The following is a 15,634-nucleotide window of genomic DNA, read 5'->3' on the forward strand; positions in this document are numbered from 1 at the left end:
AAATACCAATCAAAGGCATAGGAGACACTTTTCCTTATGAATCTCTATCCTGGTCAGAGTACAACTAGAGTATAATGCTTATTTTGGGATACATTTTAATGGAATGAACAAAGAATGATCAATGACTTGGACAATTTATAACCTGGAGCAGTGAAGGCCCTTTAGACAGCCAATCCAGCTTCCTTGTTTTTACAGATAAGGAAATAAGCATGGAAACTTTTTTTTTGGACTGGAACCAAAAATCACAAAGGAAAGGAATAGTTTTGGTTTCAACTCTAAACCTGGTGTCTCCCTCTACCCTTTCCTCCTCCCACTATTAACACAAAGCCTCACTAAAAAGGTTTTCTGAAGGACTTTTAGATTGCCAAAGATAGTTCAGACAAGTTCCCTGACATTCTTTCTGCGATTCTTGAGTTTTACACAAGAATGGACACATCATTCAAGAGCTTATATGTTTCTAGTTCTAATTGTCTTTGTAAGAACCCTCAGAAAATAACTGTATCTTTTACATTCAACTTGTTTCAATTAAAATAGTCTGTTAGTTTTGAACTAAAGGCTTTCCACTTCTTAAGGGAATGAATACCATGTTCTCTGTAAATAAATGAAGGCCAAACCAGAATTCAAAATCAAGTTTTTGTTTTTATATGAACAGAAGTAGACCATCTAGAAATATTTCAGTTTATTTAAATTGTTAAGTAGAATATGAAACCGAATCTGTAGCTAGTGCTGTACCAGAGGATGGACAAATGGGTCGGTGTTTGATGAAAACAGCATCTACACAAGAGCCCAATAGACTTACAGAAAAGGGGCCAAGCCCTAATATTAAGCAAATAAAAGCTTATGTTTTAAACAAAGATTATACAAAAATTGATTTATACTCCATTTTCCCTTTTTTGATATTTAGAAAGTGCAGATTTAACAAAAGGTAGCCACATCCTGCCTATTTACAATGCCGATTATAATTATTATGCAAACAATGAAACTGTCAGTCTATCACCCAAAATCCCAGTGTTTTATTTCTCACCTTAAGTCACCCAATTAAGTAGGTTTAACCAAGTGAAGATGGCCAAAAAAAAAAAAAAAAAAGCAACCTCCCTACCCCCATACCCCACAAAATCAAAAACCATAAAACAACTTTACATTCCAGAGAAAAGGGAAACAAAAGATTCAAATGAAAATATTATGTTTTTACAGCAATTCAAATCTAAAGCATGGAGAAGACTTTATACTGCCCTTTCAATATTAAAAAAAAAAAACTTTAAATAAACAATATTTGGCAAGGCTGCTTTTAAAAGTGGGAAGTATGAATAAACTGAGAGGAAAAAAACCCACAGACACCCACCTATAAGGCTCAGAAAGGTACATTTTAGGGTGCTACTTGAAAAATCCATGGATTTTCATGGCAGAAATCCTCCCTTGTTTGCATGAGCCAAGAGGGCATTAACATGCTGTTCACGAAAAGGCAAGATTCATTTCAATGGGAGCTGCTGTCCTAAACTCAGCCTCTGCTAGAAATGAATCATGCTATTCAATAATTTCAACAAAGGTATCATCTTAGGATGCCAACAGCAGAGGGAACTTAACTTGTGCTATTCTAATAAGCAAAGCAGCAAAACAACTGGAAACATAAGAAAAAATAGGAACAGGGCTAAAGATGGCTAGTGACCTTATATTTACATGAAGTACTTTTTGCTGTCAATTTTCCAATCCCTATTAATTCAAATTTCCAAAAGGTTTTTACAATTAACTAATTACAGATGAGTTTCTGAATCTTAAGGTAAACAATCTTAACACTGGAAAAAATGTTTTGGGAAGGCCAAAGCTTAATACAACTGGCAATTTGTGATGTTCAATTTGATCCTTGCCCTGTTTAAAAAAAAAAAAAAAAAAAAAAAGCTCGCAAACCTTTTTCTGGGCTACCAACCTGCTAGAGGAGTTGCCAAAATGGAGACCGTGTAAATTTAGGCTAACTGATACATTGGGGAACTGAATACTCTATACACATAATTAGAAAGACAAACCACATCACCCTCCATTGAAAACACTAGTGCATGCAAATAACTCTTCCGTTCTCAACGGATACATAGGAGAACAAGGAGAGGAAGAGGTTAGGGAAAAGAAGGTAGGGGAAGGAAAGGATGTAAGGAGAGTTGGGAGAGAGTAGATAAGGGAAAGACACCAGTGAACTGACATTTGCTAGTGGGAAGTAGTTAGTAGGTATATTTGAGAGTTTACCTTGCAAGTTAAATCAGTGCTTTGTGTTAAACTTAGCAAACATTGGTTTGCCCCCCTCTCCTTTTTTTTAATTAAAAAAAAAATTTATACCATAAAGAAAAAAAAAGCAAATAAAGCACTATATGCAGGCAATGAGGTGGGGTAAGTGGCCAAGGAGAAGTTAAGATCTCAGGAGCAGATTTGGATTGCAAGGCCACTTTATAAGGAGACTCAGCAAATGAAAGTTACCGTTTCTGCATTATCTGTTGTCCTCAATTCACTACATTGACAATCACAGCCAAGCAAACCACAAAAATTTCATATTTAAAAATGGTTACATTTGGATATGTCTCCTGCACATGCGTCCACCAAAACAAAAGAAAAAAAGAAACAAAAAACAAAAAAGTTTCTTTCCACATAAGGCACAGGACAAAATTAACCCCATTTAAACGTTCAAGGCGGAAATGAGAATGTTTTCCTGTTTTTTTTTCTTCTTTTGCTAATGCATCTCTACAGATTATAGGGACTCAAGCACATTATCCATAACAGAAATTCCACTGTTGTACAAAATAAAATTGTTAATTCTAACTTTTATTCTTATACAATTTGCAGAATAGAATCGAAATGATTGCTATAGGTTTTAATGTTGATAAGAACTGGACTATAATACAACCAAAACATAGTGGTGAGCTGAGCAAGTACATTTAAAAATGAAGTCACGGACATGATTCTTCTATACACTTTTGTTTGGAGAAAATTATATAGTCAGCAAGCAGTCATAAGATGGAAGAATAAAGAGAGGGCAGATAGTTGTTAAGATGTGGAAAAAAATGTTTGTTTAGGTTAAAAACGGACAGAGTGGTTTATTTTGCAGCAAGAAGAGAAAAACGGTTGGTGGATGGCAATTGATGAAACAGGAGAATGCTCAGCAACATTTGCTCTTCCAGCCTGTTACTCCTCCTCCACTGCTGATATCTACATTTTCACTGTTGGGCTCTTTTACAGGGGTCTGGAATAAACATACACAAAAATTAGCTGATGACAAAAATGCCAACAAAAATAAAATTAATGTCAACAGAAATATTTCTGAAAATGTAAAGTTTTTCATTAAGATGATACCACAGTTCAAATAGGTATATATAATAACTGCAAACTGTTATTTTGTTGTTTATTGTTGAATATTGTTACTTTTTGTAAACTTTTGTTATGGAAATACCTGATCAATATTTTTACTTTCCTACATATGACCATATAGTTTGTGCTATATAAAATCCTTAAGAGACAGAAGTCACATCATTCAATTACTCAATACTCCTGGACAACCTCGAAATAGGCTAAATAGGTTACATCGAAAAAAGTTATAAATCAATTGTTCCCATGGGAATATGCATATAGTGTGTCTCCCTGGTGGAAAGATCTTAAAAGTGTAAAGTAGCTACAATTAGTTTTTACTTCCTCCTTGAAATAATCTGCCTGATGTCATCTCTTCACCCATAATGGTATATGAAATATCTTCTTCCTATCACCAAGGAGAAACTATCTCTGAAGACAAACAAATAAAAGCCCAGATGTTCTATATAAGTGTATTTTAAAATCGGAAATTCTTAATTCTCAGAGCTTGCCTTTTTACTTGCTCTATTACAGAGCTCCTAAGAACTTGTTTCCTAAAAGAAAAATTGTATCTTGACTAGAAGCAAGTTTTAAAATGAATCATGACAAAGGTATTTAACTAGACATTTACCCTAGTTTCACTGCAACCCATTTTATAGCCCCACTTCTCTAAGATCCCACGATAAAGCAGCCAGAACTGTCAAATGCCTTTCAGCAGCCAGGCAATAATGCTATTGCTGAGAATTAAGAAGCTGCTGCTCCAAAGGGAGTGGGGGCCAATGCTATAGAATATTCTCAAACATATTTTGGATTATTATTATGAACCATTATCAACAATTTTCATTAAATAACCAACAAAAGACTCTGTCCCTGAAAGTTTACATTCTTCTAAGGAGAGGATCTATAATCAGCACACAGATACATACATGTACATACACAAGAAATCTGAGGAAGTTAAAGAGATGTAAAATGGAGAGGAAGGCAGGACTTTCGGAAGACTGTAAGTACCAAGGCTTTAGAGATTCAGAAAAGTCGGGTGAGTGGGGAGAGCATTCAAAGCATGGGAAACAGCTTATGCAAAGGTGTGGAATATCAAGTTCTGGGAACATAATGTTTCAAAGGGATGATCTTTTTAATAAGCTTAGAGGGCTGAGGTCAAACTGTGAAGGGCTTTAAACATCAATATGAGATGTCTGTATTTCATTTTAAAGGAGAGGGGCATCTGTTGTAGCTTACTGAGCAAGGCAGGGACACCTCAAGAAGACTAACACAAGCAAGCAGTGTGGAGCATAGACAGTGGTACCTAGAGAAGCCACTCTTCTCCCACCTCCGATGAGAGGTCAGCTCCTTCCTGTCCTCCTCTAAATGGAAATACAGCTGACGTAACAAGAGTCGTCTTTGTACGGAACTAAATCTTTTATTTTATACTGGGATCAGTCTCAAAACAATAAAAATAAACTTCAGAATAGTTTATTAAATATATTTTGAACAACAAAACACTTTTAAAAGGGCTAAACATTCAAATGAGTTATTTCAGATATTGTTCATATTAAGTTAAAAAAATACCCAAAACTTACCTTTCGAAGTATGTCTTCTGCTAATGTGAGGAATGCCTTCTCAATGTTTATATTTGCTTTTGCACTAGTCTCAAAAAACCTAATACCATGCTCCTTTGCAATCTAAGATAGAAAAAAGCAAAATAACCATTTTAGAAAGCATAATCTAGCCTAAACTCTCCATTGAAAGGTCTAAAATGAATAATTTTCTTCTTTTTTTTCTGAGGCAATTGGGGTTAAATGACTTGCCCAGGGTCACACAGCTAGGAAGTGTTAAGTGTCTGAGGCCACATTTGAACTCAGGTCCTCCTGACTTCTGGGATGGTGCTAAAATGAACAATTTTATAAAGGTGATACTATTTAGGGTTGCCCCCGGGGAAATTTCTCTTTTGGGATAACATTATAAAAAGACCAAGGAAAGAATGACACAATTATATTTCAGCTCTACTGAGAGGTGAACTTAAGATAGGACCAGAGCAACAAACTTCCTTTCTTTTTTTTGGTTTTAATGTTATATGCTTCTAGTGTTCCTAATCATGATCAGCTAGACTATGTGGAGAAAAAGTATATGTTAAGCTATTTGTTTATACAAATGTCTGATACATAAGGGCTTAATAAATGTTTGATGAATGATTATATTAGTTTTTTTTAGCAAATTACTAAATATTTCTGACCCTTTTACATTCTATAAATCTCAAAATTAACTCATATTTGGAATCAGATACAATACAGATCCAAACTGTAATACACTCTTTAATGCAGAATAAAGAAATTTTATATTGGGTGAAGAAATGCTATTTTGAAGTGGTGTGCATTTTTTCTACTTTCTAATTTATGTTACAAACTAGGACCAGTTTGATCACCTTATGCATTAGTTAGCTTTGCATTAATAATTGCTTCCCCATGGCTCAAATCAAAAGAATTTAATGGGATAAGGGGTTTTAAACATATCTTTGATCACAAAGACATAATAATATGTAAATGTGAATGAGCTGGCATCATTTATTACCACTTACTATAATAACAAGTGAAAGCATATTTTCTAACACTGTGCCAGTAACATCTCCATGTAATATCATATTCCTTAAAGTTTGGAAGATATATTGGGAAAACAGAAGAATCCAGAGTCAAGGTAAATACTTAGGTCAAGTACAGGCAACCATGACTAACTAAGCAGTGATCAGTTGAGTCTTTGATCTAAGTGACTGATGATGGCATATTTGTATTTTTCTAAATCCAATCCTGCGTCAACAGCTGTTTTCCATATTTTCTTGTGCATACCTTGTTCTTAGTATTCTGAAATTAGCATCTGTTACTCTATCTTGAAATATATTCTGTATCAGTGGTTCTCAAAGTATGGTCTAGAGAATCCTGGGGATATCTGAAACCCTTTTAGAGGGTCTACAAATTCAAAAATAGTTTTTATTTCCAAAATGGTAAATGCCTATAAATATAATCCAGATAAACAAAAACTCTTTGGAAAGATACTCAATAATTTTTAATAGGATAAAGATACTGAAAACAAAAGTTTGAGAACCACTGTATATAGAGACTGAGGTCTACTTGGAGACTGACCAATTGCCAACTCTAAGAAATCTGATCTAATTGATGTTGGTCCTTCATGATACTCAAAAAAAAAAAAAAAAAAAAATGGTGGCGGACAACAAAAGAAAGCAAAGTATCTTTGTCCTGTCCTTTGACTAGACAAGAGCTACACTCTCAGTTGATTGGACAAATATGCTTCATTTAACTATGTGAATGATATGAAGACTTTCTCATGACGATCTGCATTAAATAAGTCTACCTTTGTAGTACATGCTAAAATCATTTTCCCAAAAGCCTAAAAGAAAAATGAAATAATATTAATTTCAATCATTTATTACCTGTTCTCCTTTTGCTTTAGATACAACTCTTTTATCTTCCATGTCACACTTGTTTCCTAGCAGCATCCTTTCCACATCTTCATTGGCATGCTACAAAAGAACAAAGTTTTACTTTTCTAAAATATATTTTTCTTTGTTTTGACACAAGCATTAATCTTATTCAAAATAATTATAAGTTTCAATTTAATGCATATCTTAGTATGCTATTATTTTATTTACATAGCCATTTACCTCATTTGAGTGTCACAACAAATCTGAAATGGGTGTACAAATATTATCATGTTTACTTGACTAACAAAGAAGTGGGGAAAAAAAAGTATATTTGGTGTCTGAAAACTTAAGTGTTTTAAGTCTCCATTTCTCTACATGAAGAAAATATTTGTATTACCTATGTCACAAGGTTGATGATAAAGTGAAAATATATGTGCAAGTACTTTGTAAAACTTTAAAATATCATACAAAAGCTAAATTTGGAGTCAAAAGACAGTTCAAGTTCTCACTGTCATTTACTATCTGGATCTCCTCAGCCAAGTCCCTTAAGCTCCTGGGATCTCAGTTTCCACATATGCAAAATCAGGGAGATGGATTAGATGATCTTTAATTCGTAAAGTTATTACTCACCCCTTCTTTCAGCTCTAAATCTATATTATACATGTGAACCTCTATGGCTTTTTAGATAATTACTACTAAAATATGCTACAGTGCAGACAGAAACTAAAACTCAATTCAGCTGCCATCTTGAAGACTGTCTAATTGCAGAAATCTAAGGTCCAAAACGATTTAAGTGACTTAACTTGCTTATCAACAGAGATAGAAAGTTAGCCAAGTTTGGACTCAAATCTAGTATTCTGGACAGAACTCTATACGGCCAGCAGCAAATTTAGGGAAAATTAATTTTTTTATTCTACATGTAGCTCAAAAAAAAAAGAGCATTTCTATATATAAGTAAAACACAAAAAGGAGATTGTATATAAAAGTGCAAATCTCCTTTATACATAGTTTGCTTTCTTTTTGTGTTTTATATTTACAAAGTGCTTTTCTTACAATAATTTTCCACATGGTAGATAATGCAAATATCATTCTTATTTTAAAGACAAGGAATATGATGCTCAAAGTTTGACATATCCACAGTTACCTAAGTAAAAATCAGCATTTATAACCAAAGTTTGTGTTACAAAATTTTTTGCTTTTATAACTCAATTTTGCCTATTCTTAGAAGATTTAGAATTTAAATGCTCCATAGACTCCTTAGAATCAGTATAGCTTCAAATAACCTTTCCTTGGAAATATTTTCAAATCATTAAATAGAAAAAAGGAAACAAGATAGATGAGTCCAAAGTGAAGGCTACAAAGAAAATTTTCCCAATTTTGTCAGAGATGTATTCTATCATAACAAAACACTGGTATAACAAACAAGATGTGAAAAGAACAAAGATGGCAGAAGTGGTGCTGTCTAGTCATAGGTAAGTACAAGTATCCTTTACTTAATAAAATTATAATGTTGAGGGATTAAATAAATAAGCCACATTTATATGAAAGAAAAATGCCTTCCCTCTTCTTATATCCCAAATTCTTATCAATCTCAATTCTACTTAAGATCACTGAACGTCAATCTATTCCTAATATGCTACATCTAACCTTGAGGTAAATAAATATTATGGATGTGACACCATGGGGAACAAGTCAGTAAAATATTGATAGGTGGGGAATATTGACATGTTACTTAACAATCATAGTCCTTAAGACAGAGATGAGCCTTTACTGTCAAATAAAGATAGCTACTTCAATCCTTAATTCAATGTATTATCTTCTTTTTATAAGGTACCACTGTAAAGTGTACAGGTTAATTAACATAGACTGTTGTGTGTAGCTGAAGATATTTAAATGAAACAAGGCAAATTGAAGTGGTGAGAAAGGTGCAAAAAAAAGTAAAAAGAATTACATCAAATAAGTTCTAAGTGTTAAGGCAGTCTTTGGTTGGCAGGAGGGAAAATAAGTAGTTAAAATGCTAACGTCTCATTTTAAGGGAAAAATTAAGCAAGACAAATGAAACAGGTAATTGTACTCCCAGAATTGGAAGTACTATATATTTCATTCAATTTTGCTTTGTAAAAGTGATAACTCAGCATTATTCAAATTTTATCAGAAAGCTGCAGCCATTACTCAATTTTCTTTATAGTAGTACAACTTAGTATCATAAGTCATGCATGATGCTTTCACAAGATACTCAGCTAGATAAAATACATTGTGACATCGCAGAAATAAATTATGATTCTTATTTAAATGCCACACCAAGACAGAAGGGCTTTGTAATGTATCTATTGAATAACACAGAGCTTCCTTTTATCTCACTGATGAAGCCATTCTCCAAATGGCCACTATAGTATAGTTATTCAGCCTCTGAGTATGTACTAACCTGTTCTTGGGGCATGAAGTCTGACTGCTGTCAGAGCAAAAGATATAAACTGCCATGTTAATTTATTTTTCACATCCAAAACCTTAAGTTTTTCTTGGCTTGATTTCAAATTGTTTACACCACAAGAATCCTAAGTGTTGATACATTGTTGGTGGACCTGTGAATGGATCCAATCATTCTGGAGAGCAGTTTGGAACTATGCTCAGAAAGTTATCAAACTGTGCATACCCTTTGATCCAGCAGTGTTTCTACTGGGCTTATATCCCCAAGAGATCTTAAAAAAAGGAAAGGGACTTGTATCTGCAAGAATATTTGGGGCAGCCCTCTTTGTAGTGTCCAGAAACTGGAAACTGAGTAGAGGCCCATCCATTGGAGAATGGCTGAATAAATTAAGGTATATGAATGTTATGGAATATTATTGAGAGACTCACAGGAACTGATGTTAAGTGAAATGAGTAGGACCAGGAGATTATTATACACTTCAACAAGAAGACTATATGATGATCAATTCTGATGGACATGGCTCTTTTCAATAATGAGATGATTCAAACCAGTTCCAATTGTGCGGTGATGAAGAATGCCATCTATACCCAGAGAGACTGCAGGAATTGAGTGTGTGGTTCACAATATAGCATAGTTTTTCTTTTTTTTTTCCTTTCTTGATCAAATTTTTCTTGTACATCAAGATAACTATGTATATTTAACTACATATATTGGATCTAACATGTATTTTAACATATTTAACATGTACTGGACTACCTGCCAGCTAGGGGAGAGGGTGGGAGGAAGGAAGGGAAAATTTGGAACAAAAATGTCAAGGGTCAATGTTGGAAAAATTACCCATGCATATGTTTTGTAAATAAAAAGCTTAAACAAAACAAAACAACAACAAAAAAAGAATCCGGAAGTGTCATAATCCAATAATCAGCTATCACTTCCTTTCCTCAATACAAATATCTTGGGTCTACCACCAGTTGAGTTTCCAATGCTAATTTTAAAGTTTAGAACACAAAGTCCTAGCAACAAATCTCAATACCCTTGTAACATGAGCTAAATTTCCGTATTTGTATTAGAGTTACATGTATCTTGTGGGTTTTTCAGTCATTGCTAGGGCATGTTTAGTTCCTGAAACCGCCAATATTTTAAATTTCCACTAAGGGTAGCTTTGAGTTAAGTTTACAAATATAGGCACTGTGTTGAACATATATTGGATTACTTGCCATCTAGAGGAGGGGGGTGGAAATTGGAACACAAGGTTTTGCAAAGGTCAATGTTGAAAAATTATTCTTGCTTATGTTTTGAAAATAAAAAACTGCAATTAAAAACAACATATAACAAAAACAACAATAACAAAAATATATAGGCATTGAAACTGTGATTCTGAGTTTACTCCTTGATATTCTGGTCTTCCACTATTGCTAAATGAGCATTGATTTGTCCCCTGGAATATTGCTCCCATTTCCCAAAATATAAGTACCTATGACTACAGGAATCCAGACTTAAAAAGTGTATGGGACGTAAGAGCTGAAAAAAAGACCACAATTAAAGAAACATTTAGTAGATGAATAGGATCAAAATGATCTAAGTAACCACAGGCTGCTGCCAATTGGTAGCTTAAAAAAACCTTCCTCAAATTTGATTGGGTAGAGGCAGCTAGTTGGTATAGTGGATAGAGGTACCAGCCTGAAGTCAGAAGGACTTGAGTTCAAATCTGGCCTCTAATACTTCCTAGTTGTGTGATCCTAGGCAAGTCACTTAACTTCAAATACCTGCCAGCTAGGGAAGGGTGGGGGGGAAGGGAAGAGAAAATTTAATTGTGTAATCTGAGTCCTCAAATTCAACTTTAAGATGTGTATAATTAGGGGAAGATTAATTCCACTAATAATGAATTCAAGATCCGCTTATAAAAGTACAAGTTAAAAGAGTCAAACCTAGCAAATCTGAGAGAAGCAACTTCTGTGTACTCTATATGCTGAATAAATTAAATTGTAAAAACTGATACCTCCCAGAAAATTAACTGCATTGAAAAAGATCTATTTTTCCCCCAAAACCAATATTCTTGACTAACTCTTTTTAGGGTACTAAATCCCTTTTAGGGTTAGCTTGCCAGTCTATGGTGTAAACATTGCCCCCCATTCCTTTTTGGGGTTAGTCCACTTGTTAAGCATCACAACAGCTAACATCTATTAGGACCCTAAACTCTTCTTATGGTTGTCCCTGCAATCCCCCACTTACCATATCTTAATGTCGTTTCTGCTAGGAAGCTTGTCTTTCCCCGTGCTAATTGCTAAAACCCCTTTCCTTGCTAAAACACTTAATGGATTTAACTCCCTCAGCAGCATAATAAAATCTTTGCCTCTTGATTTGAAGATGGGGATTCTATTTTCAGGTTAATGTCTCTGAAATACTAATCCTAGGTCACCCTTGTCTGCGCACATTGCCTTTAATTTCTCCATCTGAAATCTACTTCACTGGTTTAGGCTAGATAGCATTTAAATCTTAAGATGGTAACAAAGATATGAGAAACTTTGTGGTCTGATGCTCCACAGTTCATGTAGAAATTAATTTAAAACATATTGAATTTATGGGTTTAACACACAGATTATTTTATAAAATATTTTGATGCCCAATAGATACAATTGTTGTAATTGTCTAATTTAGTAAATCTCTTGTCTTTTAAGTTTTCTAAGAACTTTTGAGAAATTGGAAATATTTTTATCTCATAAAAATAAGTAACTTTATTGAAGATTTAACATTAGGGATTAATTGTACAATGTAGTCAAGCTTTTTTGTACTATATATTTCTTCATTCAATAAGAATCTGTTTAGAGAGAATACTTTAAAAATATGTAAAAATGCATAGTCAGTCAAACATTTATTAAATGCCTACTATGTGCTAAGCACTTCATGTATATATATGTAAGAGTCCCTATTCTCAAGGAGTTCACAGTCTAAAGGAGGAAGGTGCTAACAGATGGCACCAACAAACAAAAACTTGAATGCATACAAAATACATGCATGATAAATGGGAGATAATCAAGAGAAGGGAGGGACTAGAATTAAAGGGCATCAAGAAAAGCTTTCTATAGAAGGCATAACTTTAGCTAGGACTTGAAGGAAGCCAAGGGGCAGATTTAAAGGAGAGCACTGTGGTAGGGGGAAGCAGCTCATTAAAAAAGCACTCTAAATCAGAGGAGTATTTTCAGTGAACAGTAAGGCCAGTGTCACTGGATCACAGACTATCAATGGAGAGTGTAACAATACTAGAAAAGGGAGAGAGGTGTGACTGACAGGTTATGAAAGGCTTTTAGGGCCACATAAAGGATTTTATATTTGAACCTAGTGGTGAAAAGAAGCCATTAAGGTAATTGAGTCGGGGAGTCTGACAAGGTCAGATTGATGCTTTAAGAAGATGTCTAAGGGAGAGACTGAGTCAGGCAGATCAAATAGCAGACTATCCCAATAGTCTAGTTTGAGGTGAGGAGGGCCTACACCAACATATCCCCTCTCAAAGGAAAGAAGTATTTGAGAAAAATAAAACTGAAGGTCTTGGCAAGAGATTAGATATGAAAACGGAGAGAAAAGGACAATTTGAGGATGTCATCTAGTTTGTGAGCTTGTGTGAGTTGGTCTAAGAATGACAGGATTCTCAAAAAACAAGGAAGAGAAGAGAAAAAGGTTTTGGGGAAAAGATAATGAGTTCAATTTTGGACATGTTGGTGTCCGACGATGCATTAGATATCTATAGGACATCCAATTTGGTTATGTTCCAGTATAACATTAAGTTCAAGATGTCTATCTCCAGTGGGAGATATAAGACTAGATCTGGGTCAGCAAAAAATTTAGGGATAGTTAAGCACTTTGAAAATCATTAAGCATAAGATAAAGATAGAGGTGGATCAATGAATCTATGGGTGTGGATGAAAACACTATGTGAAATATAGAGGGAAAAGATGGTGTAGAACAGAACTCTGAGGGACATCCGTGGTTAAATGGGAATGACCTGGATAAAGATCCTATAAAGGAGACTGAGGAGTAGAATCTGGAAAGAGAAATGTCATGAAAACCTGGAGAAATCTAGTAGAAGAGGATAATTGATAATTACAAAATTAGTAATAACTCTGGAGAGAGCATTTTCTGTTGAATGATGAGGTCAGAAGACAGACTACAGAGTTATGAAGAAACTGAGAAAAGAAAAGAAATATAAGACAATAGCTACGAGGGACAGATGGGTTAAGAAGCTTTTTTGAGCAAGGAAATGGCACAGACTTGTTTGTACAAAGTAGTGAAGCAGCAAGAAAGGGAAAGAGAATAAAGATAAGAGACAGCGGGGATGAGAGAGGGCATAATCTACTGGAGAAGATTGATGGAATGGGACCATTTGTCAATACAGAGGGGTTTGCCTTGGCTGAAGGAAGAGATAATAATGGCACAAAATATCTGGGTGATGTGAGATGAAGAAGGCGCTATTTTTTTTTTTTTTTGAAAATATAAGGCAAAGGGTTTTAAATAAGAAAGGAGAAAACTAAGGGAGATATAAGAAGAATCATGGGAGGACAGAGTAAAAAAAGGTTTGGATAAGCTGCTGTGGTGAGTGGGAGAGTGAATCAATTAGAAATGTGTAAAAGGATTGTCTTGCAGCAGTAAGAGTTAAATTATATAATGTATATTTGCTGTGGATACAATCAGTATGATCCCATGATATTTCTCTAGATTTTTTTAGCAGCACATGACGAAGTGATCCAAATGTGACGGTTTGCAGGTCAAGTTCATCAATACAAAAGGGGAACAAGGGATTTCAGTGAAGACCAATGTCATCAAGAGTTCAAAATGGGGAAAGAAAGAGAATGTAGTAAATATAGGGATGATAGCGTGAGAAAAAAATGAGGGTTTAAGGGACAATGAGGACAAAGAACAGCATCTGGAATTGCACGGCAAGAGAGGTGAAATGACAAGTCTGTCAAAGTTCAGAGTTATAATACAACTGTTCATAATTAATAAGAAGAAATTGAGGGGATTAGGGCAGCAAGTAATTAATTGTAGTTAACTGAGTGAACCACACTGACTCCATCTTTGGACTCAATTCTAGAGCTAGCTCTTTAATGAGGATCAAAGCAAATTTACCTTAAGTGTCCAATGATCTATCAATATACTCTGGAAAATACCCAATGATTTAATAAATTTTTAAAAAGATGAAATATTGTCATAACATAGCAAAACAATATCATATAAGTAAAGCCTAGAAAAGATCAGCCTAATTAGAATTCTTTGCAATCACAAATATGAATTCAACAAGGAACCAAATACTCCTGTTTTTGTCTTACCTCATCTATGTTTCTAAGCCATTTGCTGATGTTTTCAAAACTTTTACCATTGGTGATGTCATACACTAGCATGATTCCCATAGCTCCTCTGTAGTAGGATGTGGTGATGGTGTGAAATCGCTCCTGTCCTGCTGTATCCCTGGGAATAAACACCCATAATTAACATATTAAGCATTTAAATAATAATATATTAAAGAGAATTTTATATTGTGTGTGTATGCACGCACACATGTGTGTATAAAAATCAAACATTCATAAGCTAAATATGTAAGTAGCATTGTAGAAATCACCATTTTCAGCACTTTGGAATAGTGTGATTCTTAGGATATTGCGATCACAGACCATAAATCTAAAAAGGACTTCAGCAGTTGTCAAGCCTATCCCCCAACTCTCATTAAGACAGTAAGTAACTATTTTTTTAAGAAGTGAGGACGGTCCATAGAACTAAGTGTTAAGCCTAGGGTTAAAAGGTAGTAAAGACTAAGATACTATTACACACTTCTTAGGTTGTCTAGGATGACAGGAAAAGATAATGATGCATGTTAGAGGGGATGTGGGAAAACTGGGACATTGATATATTGTTGGTGGAATTGTGAACTGATCCCGCCATTCTGGATAGTGATTTGGAACTATGCTCAAAAAGTTATCAACCTGTGCATACCCTTTGATCCAGCAGTATTTCTACTGGACTTGTATCCCAAAGGGATCTTAAAGGAGGGAAAGGGACCCACATGTGGAAAAATGTTTGTGGCAGCCCTCTTGGTAGTGGCTAGAAACTGGAAACTGAATGAATGCCCATCAATTAGAGAATGGATGAATAAATTATGATATATGAATGTTATCAAATATTATTATTCTGTAAGAAATGACCAACAGGATGACTTCAGAGAGGCCCGAAGAGACTTTCAGGAACTGATGCTAAATGAAATGAGCAGAACCAGGAGATCATTATGCACAGTAAGACTATACGATGATCAATTCGTTTTTTTTTTTTTTTTAAATAACTTTTTATTGACAGAACCCATGCCAGGGTAATTTTTTACAGCATTATCCCTTGCATTCACTTCTGTTCCGATTTTTCCCCTCCCTTTCCCACCCCCTCCCCCCAGACGGCAAGCAGTCTTTTACATG

At 34.6% G+C, this 15,634-nt stretch overlaps 1 protein-coding gene across 1 annotated transcript in view; it reads right to left on the reverse strand.

Moving 5' to 3' along the window:
• Window positions 1–664: 664 nt before the first annotated feature.
• The window catches only part of RAB10 (RAB10, member RAS oncogene family), an 87,086-nt gene continuing 72,116 nt past the window's right edge, over window positions 665–15,634 (reverse strand). The window contains exons 3-6 of the mRNA XM_051976340.1: window positions 14,504–14,642; window positions 6,764–6,853; window positions 4,902–5,003; window positions 665–3,223 (exon numbers count right to left, since the gene is read on the reverse strand). Coding sequence (XP_051832300.1) covers window positions 3,140–3,223; window positions 4,902–5,003; window positions 6,764–6,853; window positions 14,504–14,642 — 415 coding nt within the window. The 3' untranslated portion in view covers window positions 665–3,139. The remainder of the gene's footprint in view (window positions 3,224–4,901; window positions 5,004–6,763; window positions 6,854–14,503; window positions 14,643–15,634) is intronic.

This window comes from Antechinus flavipes, chromosome 2 (assembly GCF_016432865.1).
Source record: "Antechinus flavipes isolate AdamAnt ecotype Samford, QLD, Australia chromosome 2, AdamAnt_v2, whole genome shotgun sequence".
In the NCBI taxonomy this organism is placed as follows: domain Eukaryota; kingdom Metazoa; phylum Chordata; class Mammalia; order Dasyuromorphia; family Dasyuridae; genus Antechinus; species Antechinus flavipes.